At 47.1% G+C, this 26,431-nt stretch overlaps 1 protein-coding gene across 1 annotated transcript in view; it reads right to left on the bottom strand.

The window, feature by feature from the left end:
* Positions 1-26,431, bottom strand: part of GIPC3 (GIPC PDZ domain containing family member 3) — a 1,046,927-nt gene that overhangs the window by 642,911 nt on the left and 377,585 nt on the right. The window contains exon 4 of the mRNA XM_068233843.1: positions 14,325-14,510. Within this exon, the coding sequence (XP_068089944.1) occupies positions 14,325-14,510 (186 nt within the window). The remainder of the gene's footprint in view (positions 1-14,324; positions 14,511-26,431) is intronic.

The raw sequence follows: 26,431 nt of genomic DNA, 5'->3' as shown, positions 1-26,431 counted from the left end.
GGCATCAGCACAGGTAACAATATATGCCTGCTGTCCCCGTTTCTCAAAAAGATTTGAGCTTTGGTATCCTTTAAGCAGTCCCCTCCCACTTTGTGAGCAGAGTGTATAGTTGCAGAGTGACCTGTGCCCCGAGTGCCCCCCGGCTATTTGGAGCAGATTGTGTAGTGATCTTGCATGTGTTGTACTCCCGGCTGAGCCCGTGCCCCCTCCTTTCAACATGGTGAGCAGAACACAGCAATAGGAAGACTGACCACTAGAAGGCATCATACACAGGGCTGCCGCTAGCTACACGGGTTGGACTGCCCTCCTGTGTTCCGCTTGCTCTCTGGCATCTGCCCTCCCTTCTCCCCGTTCAGACCTGAAGATCAGTGCAGCGAGTGGGGAAAGACCTGCAGATCAGCGTGGGACCCAGCGGGTAGAATAGTGCAAAGTGAGTACCCCCAGACTTCATATACAGAAGTGCCGTCACTCATCACTGCCTGCATTTGAAGTGACTCGCACGGTTGCTTACTGTTTGCCACTCTGCCCACTAAGTCTGCTGATCTGCAGGTGTATCACCACACAGGTCTGTAAAAGCATGAGTGTCGGGAAGGGGGGGGGGAACCCTACCTACCCACTCACACACTGCCTGGGGGCACATTACTACCTCTACTGAGGGCACATTTCAAACTCTACCCGGGGCACATTACAACCTATACTGGGGGCACCTTACCACCTATACTTGGGGCTTCTTACCATCTCTACTGGGGGCACCTTACCACTTCTACTTAGGACCTTTTCCCACCTATACTGGGAACAGTTTACCACCTATATTGGGGGCACCTTACCACCAATACTGGGGGCACCTTACTACCTATACTGGGGCACCTATACCAGGCTTCCTATACTGGGTGCACATCTGGACACCAATCCTACATATGGCTACATAGTGGTTGCTCCACCTACATCATGTCATGGCCATGCCCTTTTTTTTGCTTTTGCACACCTCTTCATTCAGCAGCATGCCCATTTTTCACTGCAGTGTAATTCCCACCACTGCACATGACATTTCTGCTCTCTGCTTCCCATTCCACCATAGCCACCATACCTGGGGGACACGGGTAAGTCCTACTATAGCTGCACTCCACTCACCATGTTGCCGGGGGGGGGGGGGGGGTCATGGGCACAACAGGGGGCGTGGGCTCAGTGGAGGGCAGGGGCTCAGCAGGTAGCATGGACACAGTGGGGAGCAAAGCGCAAGTGCACGATCACTGCACAATCCCAGGGCCGGTTCTAGACTTTTTGCTGCCTGAGGCAAACTAGTGAGGATGCCGTCCCCCCCTCCCCATTTTGGAATAATTGCACAGCACCTGACAATTTACTCTGCTTCATTTAATGTTCTCACATGGCATGCTGCAGCATAATTGCCCACTGGCCGGCTGTGAGTCTGTGACAAACAAACTGCTCACCCTCAGCCACTCCATTTCTCCTCATTCAGGACAGCAGTGCCACCTCCTCCCTTCTGCAGTGCAAGTCAAATTAAACACTGCTGCTCTCCTGCCACCTTCTTGTCATTCACTGTCAGACTCCTCACATAGCAGAAAAAAGCTGCTTTTCTCCAATGATGACCTTTTCCTCTCACTCTCCTCTTGCTTCTCTTCCTACTCTGAGTGCATGCTGTAAGTGTAAACACACAGGACAAACATGCTGCCCCTGTAATCTCTTCGCCTGCAAATGTTTCACCCTGCTTCATGAGAGAACTGGCCCTGCATGATCTATTCCACTACATTGCCAATCAGGGGTGCTCAGCAGGACCCCGAATGCGAAGTTTCTCCGAAAATTCGGGTGGTTTTTTTGGGTATGCCGAATGCGAACCCGAATGCTGCAATCCGAGCCGAACCTGAATACGAAGCCTGCCGAATGTGCACACTCAAATTCGGACGGATGGAGCTGTGGGTTCGGTTTCGGCTTCGGGATTCGGGGATGACGTTATTGGGCCAATCAGAAGTCCTCCTGCCGAGGACCTGGCAACCCTAGCAACCAATCAGAGGAGGGGAGCCTGGTCCTCCCCTCCTCTATATAAGGCGGCGGCCATCTTGCGGAGCCACTCACTTGTGTGACTGCTGCTGGTACTGAGAGATTCTCCAGTGCTGTGCTGTGTCTGAGCAAGTGCTTTTTACTGCTAAACCTAGCGTTTTGCTTCCTAAACACCTCCTAAACACATTTATTGTTGTCTTATATAGTTAGCTAGTATTTTGATTGTTTTTAGTCAGCTAGTGTATAGTGTATACTGTGCTAGGCTAGTGTTAGTCTGTGTGCAGGCTAGGCCTGCTTGCCTAGGTAGCCTTAGCCTACTACTAGCTTAGGTAGGTTAGGCATTCTAGTTAGTTGTGTACTTAGTAGTACTAGTTTAGTTAATTATTACTGGTGTAGTCTGTTACTTTATTAGTTTCAGTACTGTGTTAGTTAGTTACTGACTGTGACAGGCCACCACTAGCATCCATTGTGAGTGACCTGTGACTGTCTGTTGCCTGCCCGAGCCTATTGATTGATTGATTGCGTCTGACCGTGTGTGACCGATTGTAATTGTCACCGACTGTCTGCCGCACGACTTACTTATAGTGTAGTACGCTAGGTGTTTCTTAGTTACCTGCGTGCATGCGTACTACTACTAGTGTCTACTACTATACTACTAGTCTACTAGTACCCGTTCACTTTTTTTTTTTTTCACTGTTACTGTGTGATTTTATTATCATCTGTAGTACAGGCCACCACCAGCATCCGTTGTGAGTGACTTGTGACTGTCTGTCACCTGCCCGAGCCTATTGATCGATTGATTGCGTGTGACCGTGTGTGACCGATTGTAATTGTCACCGACTGTCTGCCGCACGACTGGAGGAGTTAATTGCAAGTGGTGGTGTGTTTGCTGAAGGTTTGAAAAACCAAAGGCGGTTTGTGGCAATAGAGACTGGGAAAGTGGATGAAAGTGTGCAGGGCACAAGTGGTGGAGAGAAGACAAATGCTGTGCAGAATGCAGGTGTTTTGGAGGAAACTGGATTACCTGTGATGGCTGGAAGCAGCAGTATGCAGTCGCAGGTTGTGCAGGAGACTGCTAATTCAAATTTTATGCAACAGGGCTTTAACAATGTTTTACCTCCACAGTATGGACAAAATGTGCAACATTTCCCTGGACAGTTACAGCAATATGGGATGTATCCCAATATGCATTATCAAAGCTTTGCAAACAGTATGAATAACCCGTTTTTTCAGCAGCAGAGTTTGTCTTTATCCCAATCCCCTTCCTCCTTTCCTAATGTATCCCCAAACCTTTTTCCCAGTGTAAATTTCCCAAATGTTTCAAATCCCTACCTTGTCAGTCCTTCCCTTGTCTGTAATACTCCAAGTTTGTCAAGTAATGTCTATGGGCAAGCTTTGCCCTCACCCAAGATGGCGCTGGGGCCTGGAGTTGGCGTGGGGGCGTGGCCTAACGGCGAGGGGGCATGGCCTAACGGGTGCGACGGAGAAGGTGGAAAAAAACATTTTTTTGGCATTCCTGGGGCTGGGGGAGCCTCTGCAGAGGTGCCTGCAGGTGGGCAGAGCTCCCACAAACCCCCAGCAGCAGCAAAACAGGCGGCGGATGGGTGCTCTTAAACTGGAAGTGATGTCAGCGTGACCCCACAGGTCACTTCCAGGTCTGCTGGCCAGCCACAGTGCATGGCTGATGTTTCAGGAAGTGCTTCTGGTGGAGCGGCATTATCTGATGCTGCCCCAGAAGGTCATGCTGGCAGGATTGACCAGAAGGGAGAAGATGGAGGTATTGATAGGGCAGCGTCATCTAGCACTGCTCTACAGACACACAGGGAGGATAAGGTAACAGGCACTGCTGCAAAAAGGAGAAGAGAGGATGGTTTGGAGAGAGTGAGTGTGGTGAGTGAAGAAAGTGTGCAGGGGGATGGGAGGGTACTAAATGTCTCTGGGGAAAAGCCTGTCAACAAACAAATTGCAATGCCTGCTGTTGGTGTGAAAAATGTGCCATATGCTAATGTGTTAAAGAAAGCAGTGAGCAATGAAAGTGTAAAACAGTCTGTGCATGATGTGGCTGGTCAATCAGCTAGTAACAGAAGAAATGTGGTGAGGGTGAGTTACAGAAAGGGTGATAGTGTGACTTACACACGGAAGACTTTTATTCAGCTGCTGCTGAAAATGGGCTTCAAGGCGGTGGACTTTTATGCCATTTTGGCCCCTGAGAGCCCCCCCTCTTTTTTCGATGTCAGCTTTTTGTCCCCGACTGGCTTAGACACATTCTGGGAGAAGTATGAAAAACCTGGAAGGCAAGTGAGGAGTGGTCTGGGTTAGTTCCCTAGTCTGTGTCTGGTCGCTCGCTGGACAAAAGGGTGACGATCGTGGTCCCGAACGAGTCCATTCCTGTACATGACCTCATGGTTTGGCTGAGGAATTATGGAAAACCGTTGAATGAGCCAAAGAAGGTAATGGACGAGTTTGGGATCTGGGGGGGAGGATGGGAGCTGATGGTGAGGTTGGACAGAGTGGGGAATGTGGTCAAACATATCCCTACTTCTGTCTTTATCGGAAAAGACAGGGTGGCGGTCTACTACCAGGGGCAGCCTCGTGTATGCTATAAGTGTGGCTCTCGCAGCCTCTATAGCATTTCTTGTAAGGAGGTGAAATGTTCACGTTGCCATGCTTTGGGGCACTTAGCAAAGGACTGCAAGGACATCCGTTGCAGTATTTGTCTTAAATTGGGTTATCCGTATTTGCAGTGCCCTGAAGCATGGGCTAATGTGGATGAAGAAGTTGTTAAGGAGATGGAGAAAATCTTAGAGGAAAATTGTGAAGAGGAGGCCTCTGGTGGTGGACCGTTACACTCGAGGCCTGCTGCCTTGGAGCCCAAGACTATTGTGCCGCCTTTCCTGTCTGTGTTAAAATCGATGCCTCCACCTTCCCCTCCCCCTTCCTTGGTCCCGGTAATTAAAAAAATACCGGAGGTGGAATTGGGTGCTGAAGCAATTTTTAAAATTGCTGTTCCTGGGGAGGGAAAAAAAATTATTTTCTGTCTATAAAGAGGATGTTGTTCAAGAGGAGAATAAAAACCCTTCTGAAAAACCCCCTGAAGGTAAAAAGATGGAGGAGGGTGGGAAAGGAAAAAATGTTAATACTAAGCTCCCGAGAGGAACAAAGACGGAAGTTGCAAATAAAGGTAAAGGGAGGAATGTAACGATCGGTGAAGCACAGAGAGGTCTGATTACCGGTGATCTGCAGTATCACAGGAAATACAGACGTATACCAGATTATATGTGATCTGCAGTATCACCGATAATCCAATATACTAGCTAACCTCTGTTCACCTGAGTAGAGTGTTGTGATTGGTGCAACAGTAATACAGAGGACAAGCCTCAGTGCAGCAAGGAGGACTGCACAGATTCCTTCCGCAGATCTGAGCTCTCCAAGATGGGAGGAGTCAGATTGACAGTAGGAAGGACAGACTGGAAGTAACCTTCAGGAGGAAGGATTACTAACAGAGCGAGGAACCGCCTCTAACAATAAGGTCGGTTCTCGAGGTCGGACAAGCCAGGTCGTACACACACGGACAGATAAGGTACAAGATCAGGAGGCAAAGGCGGAGTCAAGGTACAGGCAGGGTTCAGCAACGGGGTATCAGATATATCGGGGTACAAAATCAGGAGGCAGAAGCAGAGTCAAGGAACGAGCCGGGGTTCGGCAACAGAGTATCAGATATAACGAGGTACAAGGTCAGAGTTCAGAAGGATAGTCGAGGCAGGCAAAGGTCATAACAGATAATCACAATCAAACTAGTACTTTAAGCTATCAAACAGAATCTAGCTTAGTGTAGGATTACAGCTCCAGCTGGTCCCGGAACACTAACGGATCTGACTACGGATCTGGGTGCTCCCACGTATGTGATCGCAACGCCAGACAAGAGATGAGTGAACAGCCAGCAGTATATATACCACAGATGTCCCCCAGCACCTCCCTAATTGCTGGACCAATGGGGAGTAGAGCTAGAGTCAGCTGACCTGCCTGGTCAGCTGACTCCCTCCTGGGTGTAATAAATCTTGTCTGAGTGTGCGCGCGCGCGCGCGTCACTCTGAACCTTGAGGGACTACGTGTCCCAGCCACCACAGCCCCGCTCTGCGGTGTCTCCGCAGCGGGGACATGCGTGCTAACCGCCACGTCCAGCGCGGCGGTTTCGCCACGCTCCGCAACCTGTTGCACGGAGGCAGCCGCCTCATGATGCGAGGAGGCGGCTGCCTCTCCGTGCGAGTGACTGTGTGCGGAAGGAGCCGCCTGCCGCTGGCTCATGGCGGCGGCTCCTCCGCATATTCTCACAAGGAATAAACAGAGTGAGGAGGTGGAGGAAAAAGAAGTGGAGGAGGAGTCAGAAAGGTTTATAGAAGTAAAGTCAGCAAAAGAAAGAAAGAAGGAAGGAGAGAAGGAAAATGGTGACGGAAAAGAAAGTTAGTGAAAAGCTAGAAGAGATTAGGAAGAAAAAATCTGTTATTGTAAAAAATAAGTTTAATGCGTTATCTGACCAGTCTGAAATGTTTGATGGAAATATTGTAAATAGTGATGATGGTGAAGGGGAAAGTGTGGATATGGAGGTGGGTGGTGCAGTATAAGGAAGGCTAGGCAATCTCTCATTTGCCCTGATGGAGGTTCCCCCCCCCCCCCCCTTTAAAACTGGCAACCATTAATGTTGCTAGTATGAGATCTGTGAGTGCTCGAAGGGAAGCCATATTTTTTCTCGGTCAGTTTGATGCCGACATTTTATTTTTGCAAGAGACCAGGTTGCAAACGCTAGGTGACATACATGAGGCTAAGAGGGATTGGCACCATGGTCCCTCTTACTGGTCTCTTGCGGCTGAGCCTTACACTGGGGTGGCGGTCCTTTTTAAGACCGACATGGTAACTTTCCGGCGGGTAAGTGAAGTAGAGATGGGGCGATGCTTGGTCATGGATGTCTCTGTGAGGGGGCAGAATTTGAGGCTGATTAACATATATGGGCCTCAGTCTGAGAGGGAGAGGAAGCGCCTCTTCACAGAGATCAAGCCATTCTTGTTTACAGCCCAGGAGGTGGTCTTTGTTGGTGATTTCAATACCGTAGTCAGGTTAAGGGACAGGAGAGGTACCAAGACCCGCCTGGGCTACTATAGCAATTTTTTGAATAATATGGTTAGGGATGCTGGTCTGGTAGATGTGCATATAAAGCACACTCCAGATGACACAGGGTTCACTTTTTTCTGTGGAGAGCGTAGGAGTAGGATAGATAGGTTTTTTGTTAAGGAGAGCTCTGCTACCTCATCCCCAAGGGTGCAGGTGGTGGAGTTTTCTGATCACTGTATTCTGTCTGTGGTGTTGAATGTTGCAGATGTCCCTCCAAAAGGAAAGGGTATCTGGAGATTAAATTCGTTGCTGTTGAAAGAGGAAAGTGTAAGACAATCTTTCAGGGATTTTTTTCAGGCACAGGTCACTTTACTGGACTGCTGCAGCAGTAGGTCTGAGTGGTGGGAGATGGTTAAAAGGTGAGCAGTAGGCCTTTTCAAGAACATAGCAAAAAAGAGAGCTTTTGATAAACATGTTACCTACCAGCGTCTGAGGCGGAAACTTGAAATCGCTGTCTCGGGGGATGGTGATCCCGGTGAAATTAAAAGGATCAAGGATTTGTTGCGCAAGAGTCAGTATGACCGGCATGCTTCTTTGCTTCTGGAAAGGGATTACGGTAAAAGTCACTCGCCGGACCCTTATCAGAATTGCAAACAAAGTGTAGCAGTTAAGGTCGTGTATGGTCTCAAGGATAGTACAGGATCTCTGGTGCAGTCCAGAGCAGGGATTCTGGAAATCGTGAGATCCTTTTATGCTGAACTGTTGGGTAGCAGACCTCTTGATGAGACAGAGATGGAATCTTTCTTGTGTGATATTCCAGGACTGGTGAATTTAGATGTTCCTCTTGCGTTTTTGACAGAAAGAATTTCTGCTGAGGAAGTGGCGAAAGCCATAGAGCAGCTTGCTATTAAAAAGACTCCAGGGCCTGATGGCTTGACGGCTGAATTCTATAAGGTTTTCAAGGACATTCTGGCACCTGAATTAGCAGAGGTTTACAATCGCAGTCTTGCAGAGGATGAGCTTCCTCCCTCTATGAGAGAATCAGCAGTTATTCTTTTGTCAAAGGGTAAAGATTCTTCAAGGATTGAGAATTGGCGTCCTATCAGCCTTCTCAATGTTGACCGAAAGATTCTGGGCAAAATAATTTTCTGGCGTCTGAGTCAGGTGGCAAATGAGGTGCTTTCTCGCCAGCAGCATTGTTCTGTCCAGGGGAGAAGCACTTTTTCAGCCGTATTAACGGTTCTGGAGATTCTGGAGAGATGCAGGGCTGCTGGTTGGGGAAAGTACTTACTGGCGTTGGATCAGGCAAAGGCATTTGATCGTGTCAATCATGAGTATCTGTGGATGCTCCTTAGTAAGTATGGTCTGCCGGGGAGGTTTATCAATTGGCTTAAAGTTTTGTACAAAGGTGCTGAAAGTTTCCCGCTTGTCAATGGTTGGGTTGGACAGACCTTTGAGGTTAGATCTGGGGTGCGCCAGGGGTGTCCTTTGAGTCCCCTGCTATATGCTTTTGCCATTGATCCTTTCATAAGAAGGATTGAGGGTGGAGCCTTGTGTGGGGTGCCGTCGGGCATTGCTGGTGTGCCTCCTCTCAAGGTTGTGGCCTATGCTGATGATGTTACTGTGGTGGTCTCTGGGCAAGAGGAGGCAGAAGGCGTTTGTGCAGAGATTGCCCGTTACTCGTTGGCATCAGGTTCCAAGATCAATCAGGACAAATGTGAGATTTTCTGGATGGGTAAGGAAAATGAGAGCTTCTTGCTTCCGGTCTCTTTTCCAGCACCAAAGGAAAAGATCAAAGTACTCGGTATAGAATTTGGCCCGGGTGATTATGGTCACCAAAATTGGGAAAGCAGACTAAAGTGTGCTGAGGCTAAGGTGGTCCGCTGGAAAGGTTGGCGATTGACTTTCAGAGAAAGGATTGACATAATCAAAACCTATCTGATTCCAATTATGTTGTATGTCAGTTTTGTCTGTATTTTGCCAGTGTCTCTTCACACAAGGATCTACAGCTTGTTTTTTCAGATGCTCTGGGGAAATAAGATGAACCACGTTAAGAGGAATGTCACCTATCGATCAAGGCAGAAGGGTGGCTTAGGGATGGTCAACCCAGTGGTTTTCTTTTCTCTGTTATTTATTAAGCACAATCTTGGTAAAATGTATGCGGAGGAACTGCCTGGATGGATGGGTATCTTCCAGTCCTGGTTTAAACCTTTTCTCAGGCAATGGGAAAGTGGTGGTTTGGTGAAAAGACTGAGAGCTGGTCCTGATTATCTCCCGGCCTATGTTGCACCTTGTCTGAAAGTGATGAGGCAATGGGAACTGACTAAGGATGAGATTATCTCAATCCCTAGGAAAGCCCTAGAGGAGAGAGTGATTGAAACTGTTTTTCAGGACCCATTGGCCCTGAAAGATTGCCCAAGCCCAATTATGGAGGAGGGTTTGCGCTTGCTATGTTCTCCTAGGATTCCTAACAAATTCAGGGACTTGGCTTGGCTTTTCTTTCATGGCAGACTCTTTGTTAGAGGAAATTTGAAGTTCATTGGGGATAGGGATCATGGCTGTCCTCATGAGGAGTGTGGTGGTGTGGAGGAGACCATGGACCATTTCCTGGTGGACTGTTCCTTTAAGAAAGAAGTATACAAACAGGTGGGTAGGGCTTTAGGTATTCCTTTCCTTGAGAGGCTTAGTTACGCGGAGTGGACTTATGGAGCATTCAATAACCGGGGGTCATTTAATTTGGACACTTTATTTTTAGTCAGTTTAGTGATTCGGTATTACACTTGGAATGCACGGTGTCAAATTGCGATCCATCAGAAAGTCCTCCCTGTCCAGGTGGTGGTGCATGGCATTATTGGTGAGGTTGGGAAAATTCGGGGTCTTGAGGAGGGAAGGTTGAGTCGGGGGGAGTGGTGTCTGCTTTGGCGGAGCATCAAGCCTCCATGACTTGGCCAAACCTTCTCTTTGGTGAGCTTTTCTTTCTCTTTCCACTTAGTTAGATGACCTAAAAATAAGGAATGGTTTGCAAGCATAAGGAGGAGTAAGATTGCCTAGTCTTTCTTGCTGTAATATGTAAATAGGGTGCAGTGTTGTTGTATATAGTGTATATAGTAAGCTAGAGTGGCATGATTTATAGTTTCAGTCTTTCAGTTGCACTTGATATGGACTAAATAATGAAGCCAGAGTGGCATGATTTAAGTTGTGTTGAATTTTCAATTCTTTTCTAGGTATGGACTTATTATGGACTAAAGAACTAAGGTACTTAAGGCGGTTAGCCTAATGTTTTGTTATTTATTTACTTGGGTATTTTATAATTTTTGTATATATGTTGCAGTATTTTTAATAAAAGAGTAACTATGCATTGCCTGCTGCCAGTGCCACACGTCACTCCTCCTCCTCCTCCTGCTGCTGCTGTTGTATTTATCCTCCTGCTGTAAGTGGTCCCACCGCCAGGGTTCACACAATACATTGCCTGCTGCCAGTGCCACACGTCACTCACTCCTCCTGCTGCTGCTGTTGTATTTATCCTGCTGCTGTCAGTGGTCCCACCGCCAGGGTCCACACTATGCATTGCCTGCTGCCAGTGCCACACGTCACTCCTCCTCCTGCTGCTGCTGTTGTATTTATCCTGCTGCTGTCAGTGGTCCCACCGCCAGGGTCCACACTATGCATTGCATGCTGTCTGTGCCACACGTCACTCCTCCTCCTACTGCTGCTGTTGTATTTATCCTGCTGCTGTCAGTGGTCCCACCGCCAGGGTCCACACTATACATTGCCTGCTGCCAGTGCCACACGTCACTCCTCCTCCTACTGCTGCTGTTGTATTTATCCTGCTGCTGTCAGTGGTCCCACCGCCAGGGTCCATACTATACATTGCCTGCTGCCAGTGCCACACTTCACTCCTCCTCCTCCTGCTGTTGCTGCTGTTGTATTTATCCTCCTGCTGTCAGTGGTCCCACCACCAGGGTCCACACAATACATTGCCTGCTGCCAGTGCCACACGTCACTCACTCCTCCTGCTGCTGTTGTATTTATCCTGCTGCTGTCAGTGGTCCCACCCCCAGGGTCCACACTATGCATTGCCTGCTGCCAGTGCCACACGTCACTCCTCCTCCTTCTGCTGCTGCTGTATTTATCCTCCTGCTGTCAGTGGTCCCACCGCCAGGGTCCACACTATGCATTGCCTGCTGCCAGTGCCACACGTCACTCCTCCTCCTGCTGCTGCTGTTGTATTTATCCTCCTGCTGTCAGTGGTACCACCACCAGGGTCCACACAATACATTGCCTGCTGCCAGTGCCACACGTCACTCCTCCTACTGCTGCTGTATTTATCCTCCTGCTGTCAATGGTCCCACCGCCAGGGTCAACACAATACATTGCCTGCTGCCAGTGCCACACGTCACTCCTCCTCCTGCTGCTGCTGTATTTATCCTCCTGCTGCTGTATTTATCCTCCTGCTGTCAGTGGTCCCACCGCCAGGGTCCACACTATGCATTGCCTGCTGCCAGTGCCAGTGCCACATGTCACTCCTCCTAATGCTGCTGCTGTATTTATCCTCCTGCTGTCAGTGGTCCCACCGCCAGGGTCAACACAATACATTGCCTGCTGCCAGTGCCACACGTCACTCCTCCTCCTGCTGCTGCTGCTGTATTTATCCTCCTACTGTCAGTGGTCCCACCGCCAGGGTCCACACAATGCATTGCCTGCTGCCAGTGCCACACGTCACATTTTTAGTTTTGGTTTTTTTAAGTACACCTATTTCAATGTGATTTCCCCCCAAAAAAACCCGAATTCGCGAACATGAATTTTTACAGACTTTTGAGGCGTAACCCCAAACCGAATATGAATCCGAACCGAATTTCGTGGTCGAAGGTGAATTCCAATTCGAATGTCATGCGGACCCGAATTTGAATGTACCCGAACCGAATTTTGGTACATCTGAGCATGCCTGTTGTCAATAAATAGGTGTGGGGGGGGGGGGGGGCCTCGGAAGACACAGATCACTCTGCTACTGTTCACTCTGCCCACAATGTCACAATATGGGCTCCTAATCTCTCCCTGACACAATACACGGCTTTCCCTGGCTCTGTCACCCTTTCTCCTGCATACAGTACGTAAAGTGGAGTGACTCCACCCATTTGTATATCTGCCTATGCTGGAATCTCTTGTGATTGGTTCCTGGCCTTTGCAGTGCATCCTGGGACCACATGATTCACTCCTGCTGGGATCTGTTGTGATTGGCTCCTGGGCCTTGCAGTGCATCCTGGAAGCAAATGATTCACTCCAGCAGATCTCCATCCACACTGCCTGCTGAAATTTGCCACCCTTCCAACCCCTTGCCTGCGCTTTTTCAGTGAAAATATGGACTAATGGCATATCTTTGGGTCTTTCTCATGAAAATTTTTCTTTGAGCAAGAAAGGCCCAACTCAAGATCAAACTTGAAATTCTCATTTGCCTATTTGTACTCCTGTACATACAGTGGGTTGCAAAAGTATTCGGCCCCCTTGAAGTTTTCCACATTTTGTCATATTACTGCCACAAACATGAGTCAATTTTATTGGAATTCCACATGAAAGACCAACACAAAGTGGTGTACACATGAGAAGTGGAATGAAAATCATACATGATTCCAAACATTTTTTACAAATAAATAACTGCAAAGTGGTGTGTGCATAATTATTCGGCCCCCTTTGATCTGAGTGCAGTCAGTTGCCTATAGACATTGCCGGATGAGTGCTAATGACTAAATAGAGTGCACCTGTGTGTAATCTAATGTCAGTACAAATACAGCTGCTCTGTGAGGGCCTCAGAGGTTGACAAAGAGAATATTGGGAGCAACAACACCATGAAATCCAAAGAACACACCAGACAGGTCAGGGATAAAGTTATTGAGAAATTTAAAGCAGGCTTAGGCTACAAAAAAGATTTCCAAAGCCTTGAACATCCCACGGAGCACTGTTCAAGCGATCATTCAGAAATGGAAGGAGTATGGCACATCTGTACACCTACCAAGACAAGGCCATCCACCTAAACTCACAGGCCGAACAAGGAGAGCGCTTATCAGAAATGCAGTCAAGAGGCCCATGGTGACTCTGGACGAGCTGCAGAGATCTACAGCTCAGGTGGGAAACTCTGTCCATAGGACAACTATTAGTCATGCACTGTACAAAGTTGGCCTTTATGGAAGAGTGGCAAAAAGAAAGGCATTGTTAACAGAAAGCATAAGAAGTCCCGTTTGCAGTTTGCCACAAGCCATGTGGGGGACACAGCAACCAATTGGAAGAAGGTACTCTGGTCAGATGAGACCAAAATGGAACTTTTTGGCCAAAATGCAAAACGCTATGTGTGGCAGAAAACTAACACTGCACATCACTCTGAACACACCATCCCCACTGTCTAATATGGTGGTGGCAGCATCATGCTCGGGCGTGCATCTCTTCAGCAGGGACACGGAAGCTGGTCAGAGTTGATGGGAAGATGGATGGAGCCAAATACTGGGCAAACTTGGAAGAAAAACTCTTGGAGACTGCAAAAGACTTGAGACTGGGGCGGAGGTTCACCTTCCAGCAGGACAATGACGCTAAATATAAAGCCAGGGCAACAATGGAATGGTCTAAAACAAAACATATCTATGTGTTAGAATGGCCCAGTCAAAGTCCAGATCTAAATCCAATCGAGAATCTGTGGCAAGATCTGAAAACTGCTGTTCACAAACGCTGTCCATTTAATCTGACTGAACTGGAGCTGTTTTGCAAAGAAGAATGGGCAGGGATTTAAGTCTCTAGATATGCAAAGCTGGTAGAGACATACCCTAAAAGACTGGCAGCTGTAATTGCAGCAAAAGGTGGTTCTACAAAGTATTGACTCAGGGGGCCGAATAATTACGCACACCCCACGATGCAGTTATTTATTTGCAAAAAATGTTTGGAATGATGTATGATTTTCGATCCACTTCTCACATGTACACCACATTGTATTGGTCTTTCACATGGACTTCCAATAAAATTGATGCATGATTGTGGCAGTAATGTGACAAAATGTGGAAAACTTCAAGGGGGCCGAATACTTTTGCAACCCACTGTATATGTATTTGGATTTTGCCTAGAATTCAGCCTATAAAATAAATTACATAAGAAAATAAATATTTTCACATTCATCAAAGTTTTTCAGTTTTTACTTTATTCTGTATTTCAAGAATGGTCACCTTTATAAAAGCATATCCAGCTCCATTATCTGTGATGGTAAGACCCAGAGCATCTTCAGTCTTGGTGATCTCCACCTCTTTGGTCTCCCCTCTAACATGTGCATAGATGAAATCTTCCAAGCCAATCTGACCACCAAGAAGTTTTTGCATGTCTACTTTATGTGTGTTCAGCGTACAGAATAAAATCTGTGTAAGAGTAAAAGAAAAAGCAATATGAATTACATTTCTAGCTTTAAAGATTTATATATCTACGGTATCTGTTTATGGGGTTAAAGTGTACTTGATGTGAACGTTGAGTCAAAAAATAAATGCTTACCTAAAAACATAGCCTCTTGATCCTGTAGAAGCTTCCCACATCATGATGTCAGATCCTTGCCGTGTTTCTCTTCCTGCACGAGTACGGCTGTACTGTGCCTGCACAATTGCGGCCACACCTGTACAGTAAGCTGGAGCTGTTCATGCACCGGCTGTGGCTCCATGCTGCCCAGGTGTGGCCATGCTCGCGTGGTTGCAACATGGCCGCACTTGTACCTGAAGAGGAGCACAGTGCGGATCTTCCAGAGGGTTCTGTCAAGCGGCAGCAGGGACAAGGAGGACACGTGAAGCCTCTACAGGATACAGAGGCTTCCCTATACTTAGGTAAGGATCTGTTTTGTGACCCGAAGTGCACCTTCACTGAAATGAAAGAAATACGAAGGAAGTACGGAGGGGACTGTCAGACAATAGAATAATTTAGTGCTATTTCCTTTCCCCCCCCCCCTTTTTTTTAACAAATCAATGTTATTGTTTGTCAAAAAACAAAATATCCTTCCCCACACAGTGGGCTGCAACTTTTATAGCATACATTTTTAGCTTCAAAGAGTTTTATTAAGATTAACATAAAAAAATTTAATAATAAAAATATAAGCTTAGTACATTAACCCCAAACATTGGGGAGAGTGTGTATCAGTACAGTAGAATAGAAGTTGACAATTGACAACGATAATTTCCTTGATGTAGTAAGTGAACAGTCATACTTGGCAGCATCCCAACTCTGCATCTTATTAGTAAAAGGGGTAGCATAAAGTAGCAACACAGATCTCAGATTTCACGACTAAGTAACCTAACAAGGCCTATCAGGGGGAAAGGCTAATGAGCGGAGACCATCAATATTTTCATATGAGATCCAGGGTTGCCGTGTTTTTGTAAACACGTCAAACATGTTGTTGACTATCAATAAGAGGCGTTTAGAGGTAAATATATAATTAGTTATGCCTGTTGTGACTGCTTCAGCCGACAGGGTAGGCTGGAGCCATTGCTATTCTATGTGCAATCTAGCAGCTTTGGCGATATGCGGAGCAAGCCGGTGGGAGGAGAATTTCAATTCCACGGGCTTGCATTAGTGGGTTAGGAGATAACTCTTTTTTCGAGGGCCAAGCTAATAAGAAAAGTCACCGCAGCCCAGAATTGCTTCACAACTTGGCAGAACCACCATATATAGGCTATCCTATTACATTTACTAAAGCAGTACTTAGTTTTATCTGGAACTATTTTGTGAAAATAATCGGGTGCAATACCTTAAGATTTGTATCAATATGCGAGTGCTAGTTACTACCTTTGGTAAGGGTAATGCAACAGTTAGACCACCTATCAAGCATCAACTCTCGTGGGCAGCACGGTGGCGTAGTGGTTAGCTCTCTCGCCTTGTAGCGCTGGGTCCCTGGTTCGAATCCCAGCCAGGGCACTATCTGCAAAGAGTTTGTATGTTCTCTCCGTGTCTGCGTGGGTTTCCTCCGGGCACTCCGGTTTCCTCCCACATTCCAAAAACATACAGATAAGTTAATTGGCTCCCCCTAAAATTGTCCCTAGACTACAGTACTTACACTACATAATATAGACATATGGCAATGGTAGGGATTAGATTGTGAGCTCCTTTGAGGGACAGTTAGTGACAAGACAATATATATATATATATACACTGTACAGCGCTGCGTAATATGTCGGTGCTATATAAATACTAAATAATAATAATAAAATAATAATAACTCTTGTCCCAAGTCCTCCTCCCATTAACATAGGCCTAAGTTTACTGCTGGGCAAGGGTTGCCAGAGTACAGAGTACAGGAATGAGATTAGATCTCCTTCCAAAGGGCAATGAGTGCACCAATGTTTGCGGACCATGGAGGGGGTTGTTTGGGGAGTAGTGATGGGCCGAACCTCCGATTTTAGGTTCGCGAACCGGGTTCGCGAACTTCCGCGGAAAGTTCGGTTCGCGAAAAAGTTCGCGAACCGCAATAGACTTCAATGGGGAAGCGAACTTTGAAAAATAGAAAAAATTATGCTGGCCACAAAAGTGATAGAATAGATGTTTCAAGGGGTCTAACACCTGGAGGCGGGCATGGCGGAGTGGGATACACGCCAAAAGTCCCGAGGAAAAATCTGGATGTGACACAAAACAGCGTTTTATGGACAGAAATCACATTGAATGCTAAATTGCAGGCCTAACGTGCTTTAAAACATCTTGCATGTGTATACATCAATCAGGTAGTGTAATAAGAGTACTGATTCACACTGACGCACCAAACTAACTGTGTAACGCACCGCAAGTTACCAGCTGTTTGTGTAGTGACGGCCATGCTGGACTACTGCTCAACATGGCGAAATTGCTCTTCCTCACTCAGTGATGTCAGGTAATGTGTGACTGCCTTCTCAACTTTCCATGGCATTGTTAAAAAGCTTACGTTTTGTTTTTAAATTACATTTTCTACTTGCTGTGTACTTGTTCAGTACCGCTACAATGAGAATCCTATGTAGGCGGGCAAGTCTGGCATTGTGACCCCGGGTAATGGCCAGGGAATGAGGGTTTGAATCCGGTGTGGAGCCTGAGCAACGGCTACCACAACACATCCAAGGAGGGCAGCAGGCAGGCATTCACTCCCGCCCCGAGGTAGTGACCAAAAATAACAATACAGGAGGACTATCGAGGGCTTGCTGTATTTGAAATTAATGTACTTTAAATCCTTTAGCGAGAACCAGTTATGGCGGGCAAAGATGACACCACATTCCTTTCACGAGAATCATATGGAGGCAGGCAAGTCTGCCATTTGTGACCCCGGGTAATGGCCGGGGAATGAGGGATGGAATCCGGTGTGGAGCCTGAGCAACGGCTACCACTGCACATCCAAGGAGGGCAGCAGGCAGGCATGCACGCCCGCCCCGAGGTAGTGACCAAAAATAACAATACAGGAGGAGGACTTTCGAGGCCCTGCTGTGTATTTGAATGAATGTACTTTAAATCCTTTAACAAGAACCAGTTATGGTGGGCAAATATGACACCACATTCCTTTCACGAGAATCATATGGAGGCGGGCAAGTCTGCCATTTGTGACCCCGGGTAATGGCCGGGGAATGAGGGATGGAATCCAGTGTGGAGCCTGAGCAACGGCTACCACTACACATTCAAGGAGGGCAGCAGGCAGTGACCAAAAATAACAATACAGGACTCAGGAGGACTTTTGAGGCCCTAATTGTAATGAATCAACTTTAAATCCTTTAACGAGAATCCGTTATGGAGGGCAAGTCTGCCATTGTCACCATGGGTAATGGGCGGGGAATGAAGGTTGGATTCCAGCCCGTAGTGGGAGCCTGCTGAGATCCATGCTGTAGCTGCCCTGACCGTGCTTTGCAGACCAGGTATCTGTGGTCAGATGGACCCTTGACCCAGCGGAAGACAAACCAAGTCGAAAGCATTTGCCAAGAATGTTTTACGGAGGGCACGTTTTTTGCCATTTTTTAAAATTGTTTGAAACTGTAGATGGCTGTATTTTTTAATTGTTTTAAAATGTAGATGGTTGTATTTTTAAATAGTTTGAAACTGTAGATGGTTGTATTTTTAAATTGTTTGGAACTGTAGATGGTTGTATTGTGTTCCGGAGTTGGAGCCTGAGCAACGGCTACCACCACACATCCAGGCAAGGAGGGCAGCAGGCAGGCATGCATGCCCACCCCGAGGTAGTGACCAAAAATAACAATACAGGACTCAGGAGGACCTTTTGAGGCCCTAATTGTAATGAATCAACTTTAAATCCTTTAACGGGAATCCGTTATGGAGGGCAAGTCTGCCATTGTTGTCACCACGTCCACGGGTAATGGGCGGGGAATGAAGGTTGGGTTCCGGCCCGAAGTGGGAGCCTGCTGAGACCCATGCTGTAGCTGCCTTGACCGTGCTTTGCAGACCAGGCATCTGTGGTCAGATGGACCCTTGACCCAGCGGAAGACAAACCAAGTCGAAAGCATTTGCCAAGAATGTTTTACGGAGGGCAAGTTTTTTGCCATTTTTTAAAATTGTTTGAAACTGTAGATGGTTGTATTTTTAAATTGTTTTAAAATGTAGATGGTTGTATTTGGAAATTGTTTGAAACTGTAGATGGTTGTATTTTTAAATTGTTTGAACCTGTAGATGGTTGTATTGCATTCCGGAGTTGGAGCCTGAGCAACGGCTACCACCACACATCCACGCAAGGAGGGCAGCAGGCAGGCATGCCCGCCCCGAGGTAGTGACCAAAAATAACAATACAGGACTCAGGAGGACCTTTTGAGGGCCTAATTGTAATGAATCAACTTTAAATCCTTTAACGGGAATCCGTTATGGAGGGCAAGTCTGTAATCCATTCAAGTGCAAGTTATGCACTGACTGCCAGGTATAATGTGCAGTCACAGATGCAGTGAAAGGTATGCAGTGACTGCAAACAGCCGTTTGTGTAGTGACGGCTGTGCTGGACTGGTGCGCACCATGACGAGAGTGCAGGTGATGGTGGCTTTTCAGCCCATATGGTCGCCCGGCTGATGTAGCTGAATGACAGAACAGTGACTGTCCAGCTGATCAAATTTGGTCTGACCACAATGAAACAACGACCTTATTATCTTTGGTGTGCCACCCCCACCCGAGACACTCATATAGCCGGCGGTCATTGCTTCATTGTGATACGCAAGCCCCTTCACCGCGGCAAGGTAATGATCACAAAGGGGGATGGGCACATGTACATGCCTTTTGTTTTTTTGTTGCAGCCGCCTGCAGTTCAGCCAGAAAAATTAGGCAGGCATGTGCACGCCCCAGAAAAATTAGTATAGCGGCCTTAAAATTCTGGAATCCGCCTAGAGTCCTCGACCCTGGTGGTGGTGGCGGAGAAGGCAGTCAAGCGGCCTGCAGGCAGAGATGCTGTGTGTGGGGACTGACTTAGTCTTCGGTCATACAATAGCCCTCAGGGATCCATTCCTCATTCATTTTGATAAAAGTCAGGTACTGAACACTGTCATGACTTAGGTGACTTCTCTTCTCAGTGACAATGCCTCCAGCTGCACTGAAGGTCCTTTCTGACAGGACGCTTGCGGCAGGGCAAGAGAGAAGTTGTATGGCAAATTGGGACAGCTCTGGCCACAGGTCAAGCATGCGCAACCAGTAGAGCAAGGGTTCATCCTCGCTGCTCGCAGTCGCAGTGTGTACATCCACACTTAAGGCTAGGTAGTCGGCTACCTGCTGGTCCAGGCGTTGGTGGAGGGTGGATCCCGAAGGGCTACTGCGAGGCGTTGGACTAAAGAATGTCCGCATGTCCGACATCGCCACGAGATCGCTGGAGCGTCCTGTCCTTGCCTGCGTGGACTGGTGAGAAGGATTACTGCCAGTGGTACCTTTATTGCGTTGTACTGTCACATCACTCTTAAATGCATTGTAAAGCATTATTGACAGCTTGTTCTGCAAGTTCTGCATCCTTTCCGCCTTCTGTTGAGTTGGTAACAGGTCTGCCACTTTGTGCCTGTACCGAGGGTCTAGTAGCGTGGCCACCCAGTACAGGTCATTCCCCTTGAGTTTTTTGATACGGGGGTCCCTCAACAGGCTGGACAACATGAAAGAGGCCATCTGCACAAAGTCGGATCCAGACGTACTCTCCATCTCCTCTTTCTCTTCCACAGTGACGTCACGCAACTCCTTTTCCTCCCCCCAGTCACGAACAATACCACGGGAACGTGGAGCAGCAGAAGCTCCCTGTGATGGCTGCTGCGGTTGTTGTTCTTCTGCCGCCGCCGCCTCTTCCTCCTCCACAGAAACACCTTCCTCATAATCGTCATCCGAGTCTGACTCCTCTCCTTCCACACACGACTCCTCTTCTTCCTCCTCCTCCCCCTTCTGTGGTGCCGCAGGTGTCGAGGAAACATCTGGTTCGGATGTAAATCGCTCCCACAAATCCTCCTGCCGTAGCTGTTCCTGTTCCCGCTCCTCCACAGCTTCATCCACCACTCTACACACGGCACGCCCCAGGAAGTAAGCGTAGGGGATCAAGTCGCTGATGGTGCCTCTAGCGCGACTCACCAGGTTGGTCACCTCCTCAAATGGCCGCATGGTCCTGCATGCATTTCGCATCAGTGTCCAGCTGTTGGGCCACAACATCCCCATCTTCCCAGATTGTGTCCTTCTACTGTAGTTGTACAGGTACTGGGTGACGGCTTTCTCCTGGTCCAGCAGGCAAGAGAACATGAGCAGGGTGGGATTCCAGCGAGTCGGGCTATCGCATATCAAGCGTCTCACCGGCAAGTTGTTTTTCCGCTGAATGTCCGCAAAGCGTGCCATGGCTGTATAAGACCGCCTGAAATGCCCACACAACTTCCTGGTTTGCTTCAGGACGTCCTCTAAGCCTGGGTACTTTGAGACAAATCTTTGCCCGACTAGATTCAGCACATGTGCCATGCAGGGTACATGTGTCGGCTTTCCTAAATTCAAAGCGGAAAGGAGATTGCTGCCGTTGTCACACACCACGTTGCCGATCTCCAGCTGGTGCGGGGTCAGTCATTGCTCCACCTGTTTGTTGAGAGCAGCCAGGAGAGCTGCTCCAGTGTGACTCTCCGCTTTGAGGCAAGACATGTCTAAAATTGCTTGACACCGTCGTACCTGGTATGCAGCGTAGGCTCTGGGGAGATGGGGCTGTGTAGCTGGAGAGGAAGAGGAGATGGCAGCACCACTAGAGTTCAACTGACACTCATCCAAGGAGGAGGAGGAGGTTGACAGCGAAGAGGATGTAGCTGGAGGAGAAGGAGAGGAGGTGGCAGGAGGCCTGCCTGCAAGCCGTGGAGGTGTGACAAGTCGGTCCGCTGTGCAGCCACGTACTCCCTGCTTGCTGCCATCGGTCACCAGGTTGACCCAATGGGCTGTGTACATAATATAGCGGCCCTGCCCGTGCTTGGCAGACCAGGCATCCGTGGTCAGGTGGACCCTTGACCCAATACTCTTCGCAATAGATGACACCACTTGCCTCTGAACTGCATGGTACAGTTTGGGTATGGCCTTTCGTGAAAAATAAGTGCGGCCTGGTATCTTCCACTGCGGTGTCCCAATGGCCACAAATTTACGGAAAGCCTCTGACTCCACCAGCTTGTATGGTAATAGCTGGCGAGCTAATCGTTCCGCCACACCAGCTATCAGACGCCGGGCAAGAGGGTGACTGGCCGAAATTGGCTTCTTCCACTCAAAGACTTTCTTCACGGACACCTGGCTACTGCTGTGGGCAGAGGAGCAGAAACCGCTCAAGCAGGGGCGTAGCAATAGAGGTTGCAGAGGTAGCGACCGCATCGGGGCCCTTGGGCCAGAGGGGCCCCGAAGGGCCCTCCCTCAACTACAATATTAGCTCTCTATTGGTCCTGTGCTCATAATAATCACTTCTATAGATACTTTGAATAGTGGGAATCATTAACAAACTGATTCCCATCCCCTTCTTGCACCTCTGACACTTTAGTTGCCATTAGCAGGTTTTGGTGCGCCGTATCAATTATTATGTATAGAGTGCTTGGGGGGGCCCCATTGTAAAACTTGCATTGGGGCCCACAGCTCCTTAGCTACGCCACTGCGCTCAAGGGCAGAGGCGGTGGGAAGGAGGGTGGCTGTGAAGGTTCAAGGGAGAAAGCGGATGAAGGCGATGCACCTGAAGGAGGAAGAGGAGAAGGAGGGTGGCTTGTCTTTTGAGGGGTGCTGCTTTTCCTCCGGTGTTCTTCCCATAGCTGTTTGTGCCTTTTCTCCTGGTGCCTTCGTAAGGCACTTGTCCCTACGTGAGTGTTGGCCTTTCCACGGCTCAATTTTTAGAGGCAGAAAGAACAGATGGCTTTGCTCCGATCTGAGGCACACACCGTAAAATATTTCCAAACCATTGAGCCCCCCTGGGGTGATGGCAATACGGTGGCATCAACAGCTGACCTTGAAGGGCATGTTGGCTGGCTGGCCATAGCTGGCGATACATGGCGCCGGACACTGTCCCCAGCTGTTTCTGAGGACGAGCTCCCTCTGCTTCTATCATGGAGTCGTCTCCTCCTATTCCTCTCTGGCTCCCCCTCTGAACTGTCCCCCTGGTCATCTCCTCTATTGGGAACATACGTGACATCCGTATAATCATCATCATAATCCTCCTGCCCAGCTTCGCTTTCCTCAAACAACTCCACAATTGCACCAACTTCAGGTGGTTCATCATGCCCCTCCTCACACATTACGTCCATACTATCGCCACCTAACTCAGACGTATGAGGTGGTGTGAAAACAAAAAGAGGACAAAACCAGTATATGCTGCTCAAAAAACTGCACTTTATTCAAAATAATTTAAAAAGGCACACACATATATAATCAGAAAAATGTCAGGGAATAACCTGGCATATAAATTTATGTATTGACAACTACAATACTATGTGCTGCAACTGTCAAGGACAGAACAAACAATCCCATATGAATAGCAATTTAATAGTTTAGGTCACATCCAACTATTAGTGGCATGGTATATCTCAACAGATCTGAAAAACACACAATACTGGCTGAGGGCTATATGAAGTTCAATAAATGTAGGCAATAACCATAGAACCTAATCCAGATAGTTCATTGCACCTTGGTAGCACCAACATAATATTCCCGTGAGGAAACCCAGATTAGTTAGACTATTATGGTCATAACCACTCACAGAGGGCAAATCTTGGCGCAACCAATATGGTCAATGTCAGAAGATGCGGTGAGAAGATAAGGTGAGATAGTCACACAAAAAAAAAAATTCATATAAAGTTATGGTGGAGTTGTTGGGGACACCGTAGCCAGCCACTGTGAGGGAACCAAAATAGATATAAATTGAGTATGGTTATAACCACTCACAGAGTATAGAAAAGGTGTGACCAATATGATCAAACATAAGCTATTTATAGAATATCAAGGAGCCGAGAAACTGATAACTGTAAATAAGCCGCTTAATATTCATCAAGCCAGAGCCACATATATTAATCAACCAAAATGAATGACTGGAGGAGCCATAAGAATAGCTGTGTCTGCAGCTGCTAAATAAAGTCAATCCAATAAGCTTGAATCCTGTCACAGTACAGTTAATGAAGCAATACTGCCTCCATTGTGACAGCAGTGAGCCATAACAGCATAGAGATTGACTCAAGAAGATCTCAGATCTCTTTTCTATACTCTGTGAGTGGTTATAACCATACTCAATTTATATCTATTTTGGTTCCCTCACAGTGGCTGGCTACGGTGTCCCCAACAACTCCACCATAACTTTATATGAATTTTTTTTTTTTTTTTACTATCTCACCTTATACTGGCATCTTCTGACATTGACCATATTGGTTGCGCCAAGATTTGCCCTCTGTGAGTGGTTATGACCATAATAGTCTAACTAATCTGGGTCTCCTCACGGGAATATTATGTTGGTGCTACCAAGGTGCAATGAACTATCTGGATTAGGTTCTATGGTTATTGCCTACATTTATTGAACTTCATATAGCCCTCAGCCAGTATTGTGTGTTTTTCAGATCTGTTGAGATATACCATGCCACTAATAGTTGGATGTGACCTGATCTATTAAATTGCTATTCATATGGGATTGTTTGTTCTGTCCTTAACAGTTGCAGCACATAGTATTGTAGTTGTCAATACATACATTTATATGCCAGGTTATTCCCTGACATTTTTCTGATTATATGTGTGTGCCTTTTTAAATTATTTTGAATAAAGTGCAGTTTTTTGAGCAGCATATACTGGTTTTGTCCTCTTTTTGTTTTCATAGTTTCTAGTTACCAGTGCTGGTACCTGCACACAAGGCCACACCCTTTAACATTCTATTTTCAGTTTAGTTTTTTTGTATGAGGTGGTGTACCTGCGCCTTCTTCTTGTTGTTGCAGTACTGGCTGTGAATCAGTGATTTCACCACCACCACCACCAAATAACTCCTGTGAAGTGTCAAATCCAGAGGATGTGATGCTTGTTGTATCGCTGGTGGCTTCGGGAGATGAGGTGTTCTGTGTTAAATACTCAAGCACGTCCTCACAATTTTGGGAAGTGATGGCACGTGCCTTCTTCTGAGCACTGTACTTTGGTCCAGCTCCGCACGAAATCACAGCAACACCATCTCCCACAGACCTGCCAGTGCCAGGTGGCCTTCCTCTGGGTCTGCCTCTACCTCTTCCTCTACCTGGATTGTCCATTTTGTCCATCTCGGGGGGAAGCTAGGTATATGCAGTGAGGTGAGTTCACTTAACAGAAAAGGTAGATATGCAGTGAGGTGAGTTCACTCAACCCAAAGGTAGTTATATATGCAGTGAGGTGAGTTCACTGAACACAAAAGGTAGCTATGTGCAGTGAGGTTAGTTCACTAAACCCAAAGGTAGTTATATATGCAGTGAGGTGAGTTCACTGAACACAACAGGTTGTTAGATGCAGTCAGCTGAGTTCACTCAACACAAAGGTAGTTATATATGCAGTGAGGTGAGTTCACTCAACTGAAAACGTAGATATGCAGTGAGGTGAGTTCACTCAACCCAAAGGTAGTTATATATGCAGTGAGGTGAGTTCACTGAACACAAAAGGTAGCTATGTGCAGTGAGGTGAGTTAACTCAACCCAAAGGTAGTTATATATGCAGTGAGGTGAGTTCACTGAACACAACAGGTAGTTAGATGCAGTCAGCTGAGTTCGCTCAACACAAAGGTAGTTATATATGCAGTGAGGTGAGTTCACTCAACAGAAAAGGTAGATATGCAGTGAGGTGAGTTCACTCAACCCAAAGGTAGTTATATATGCAGTGAGGTGAGTTCACTGAACACAACAGGTAGTTAGATGCAGTCAGCTGAGTTCACTCAACACAAAGGTAGTTATATATGCAGTGAGGTGAGTTCACTGAACACAACAGGTAGTTATATGCAGTGAGGTGAGTTCACTCAACCCAAAGGTAGTTATATATGCAGTGAGGTGAGTTCACTGAACACAACAGGTAGTTAGATGCAGTCAGCTGAGTTCACTCAACACAAAGGTAGTTATATATGCAGTGAGGTGAGTTCACTCAACAGAAAAGGTAGATATGCAGTGAGGTGAGTTCACTCAACCCAAAGGTAGTTATATATGCAGTGAGGTGAGTTCACTGAACACAAAAGGTAGCTATGTGCAGTGAGGTTAGTTCACTCAACCCAAAGGTAGTTATATATGCAGTGAGGTGAGTTCACTGAACACAAAAGGTAGCTATGTGCAGTGAGGTTAGTTCACTAAACCCAAAGGTAGTTATATATGCAGTGAGGTGAGTTCACTGAACACAACAGGTAGTTAGATGCAGTCAGCTGAGTTCACTCAACACAAAGGTAGTTATATATGCAGTGAGGTGAGTTCACTCAACTGAAAAGGTAGATATGCAGTGAGGTGAGTTCATTCAACCCAAAGGTAGTTATATATGCAGTGAGGTGAGTTCACTGAACACAACAGGTAGTTATATGCAGTGAGGTGAGTTCACTCAACCCATAGGTAGTTATATATGCAGTGAGGTGAGTTCACTGAACACAACAGGTAGTTAGATGCAGTCAGCTGAGTTCACTCAACACAAAGGTAGTTATATATGCAGTGAGGTGAGTTCACTCAACAGAAAAGGTAGATATGCAGTGAGGTGAGTTCACTCAACCCAAAGGTAGTTATATATGCAGTGAGGTGAGTTCACGGAACACAAAAGGTAGCTATGTGCAGTGAGGTGAGTTCACTCAACCCAAAGGTAGTTATATATGCAGTGAGGTGAGTTCACTGAACACAAAAGGTAGCTATGTGCAGTGAGGTGAGTTCACTCAACC

Source organism: Hyperolius riggenbachi, chromosome 1 (genome assembly GCF_040937935.1).
Source record: "Hyperolius riggenbachi isolate aHypRig1 chromosome 1, aHypRig1.pri, whole genome shotgun sequence".
Lineage (NCBI taxonomy): Eukaryota > Metazoa > Chordata > Amphibia > Anura > Hyperoliidae > Hyperolius > Hyperolius riggenbachi.
This window is presented reverse-complemented; position numbering and strand designations above follow the sequence as displayed.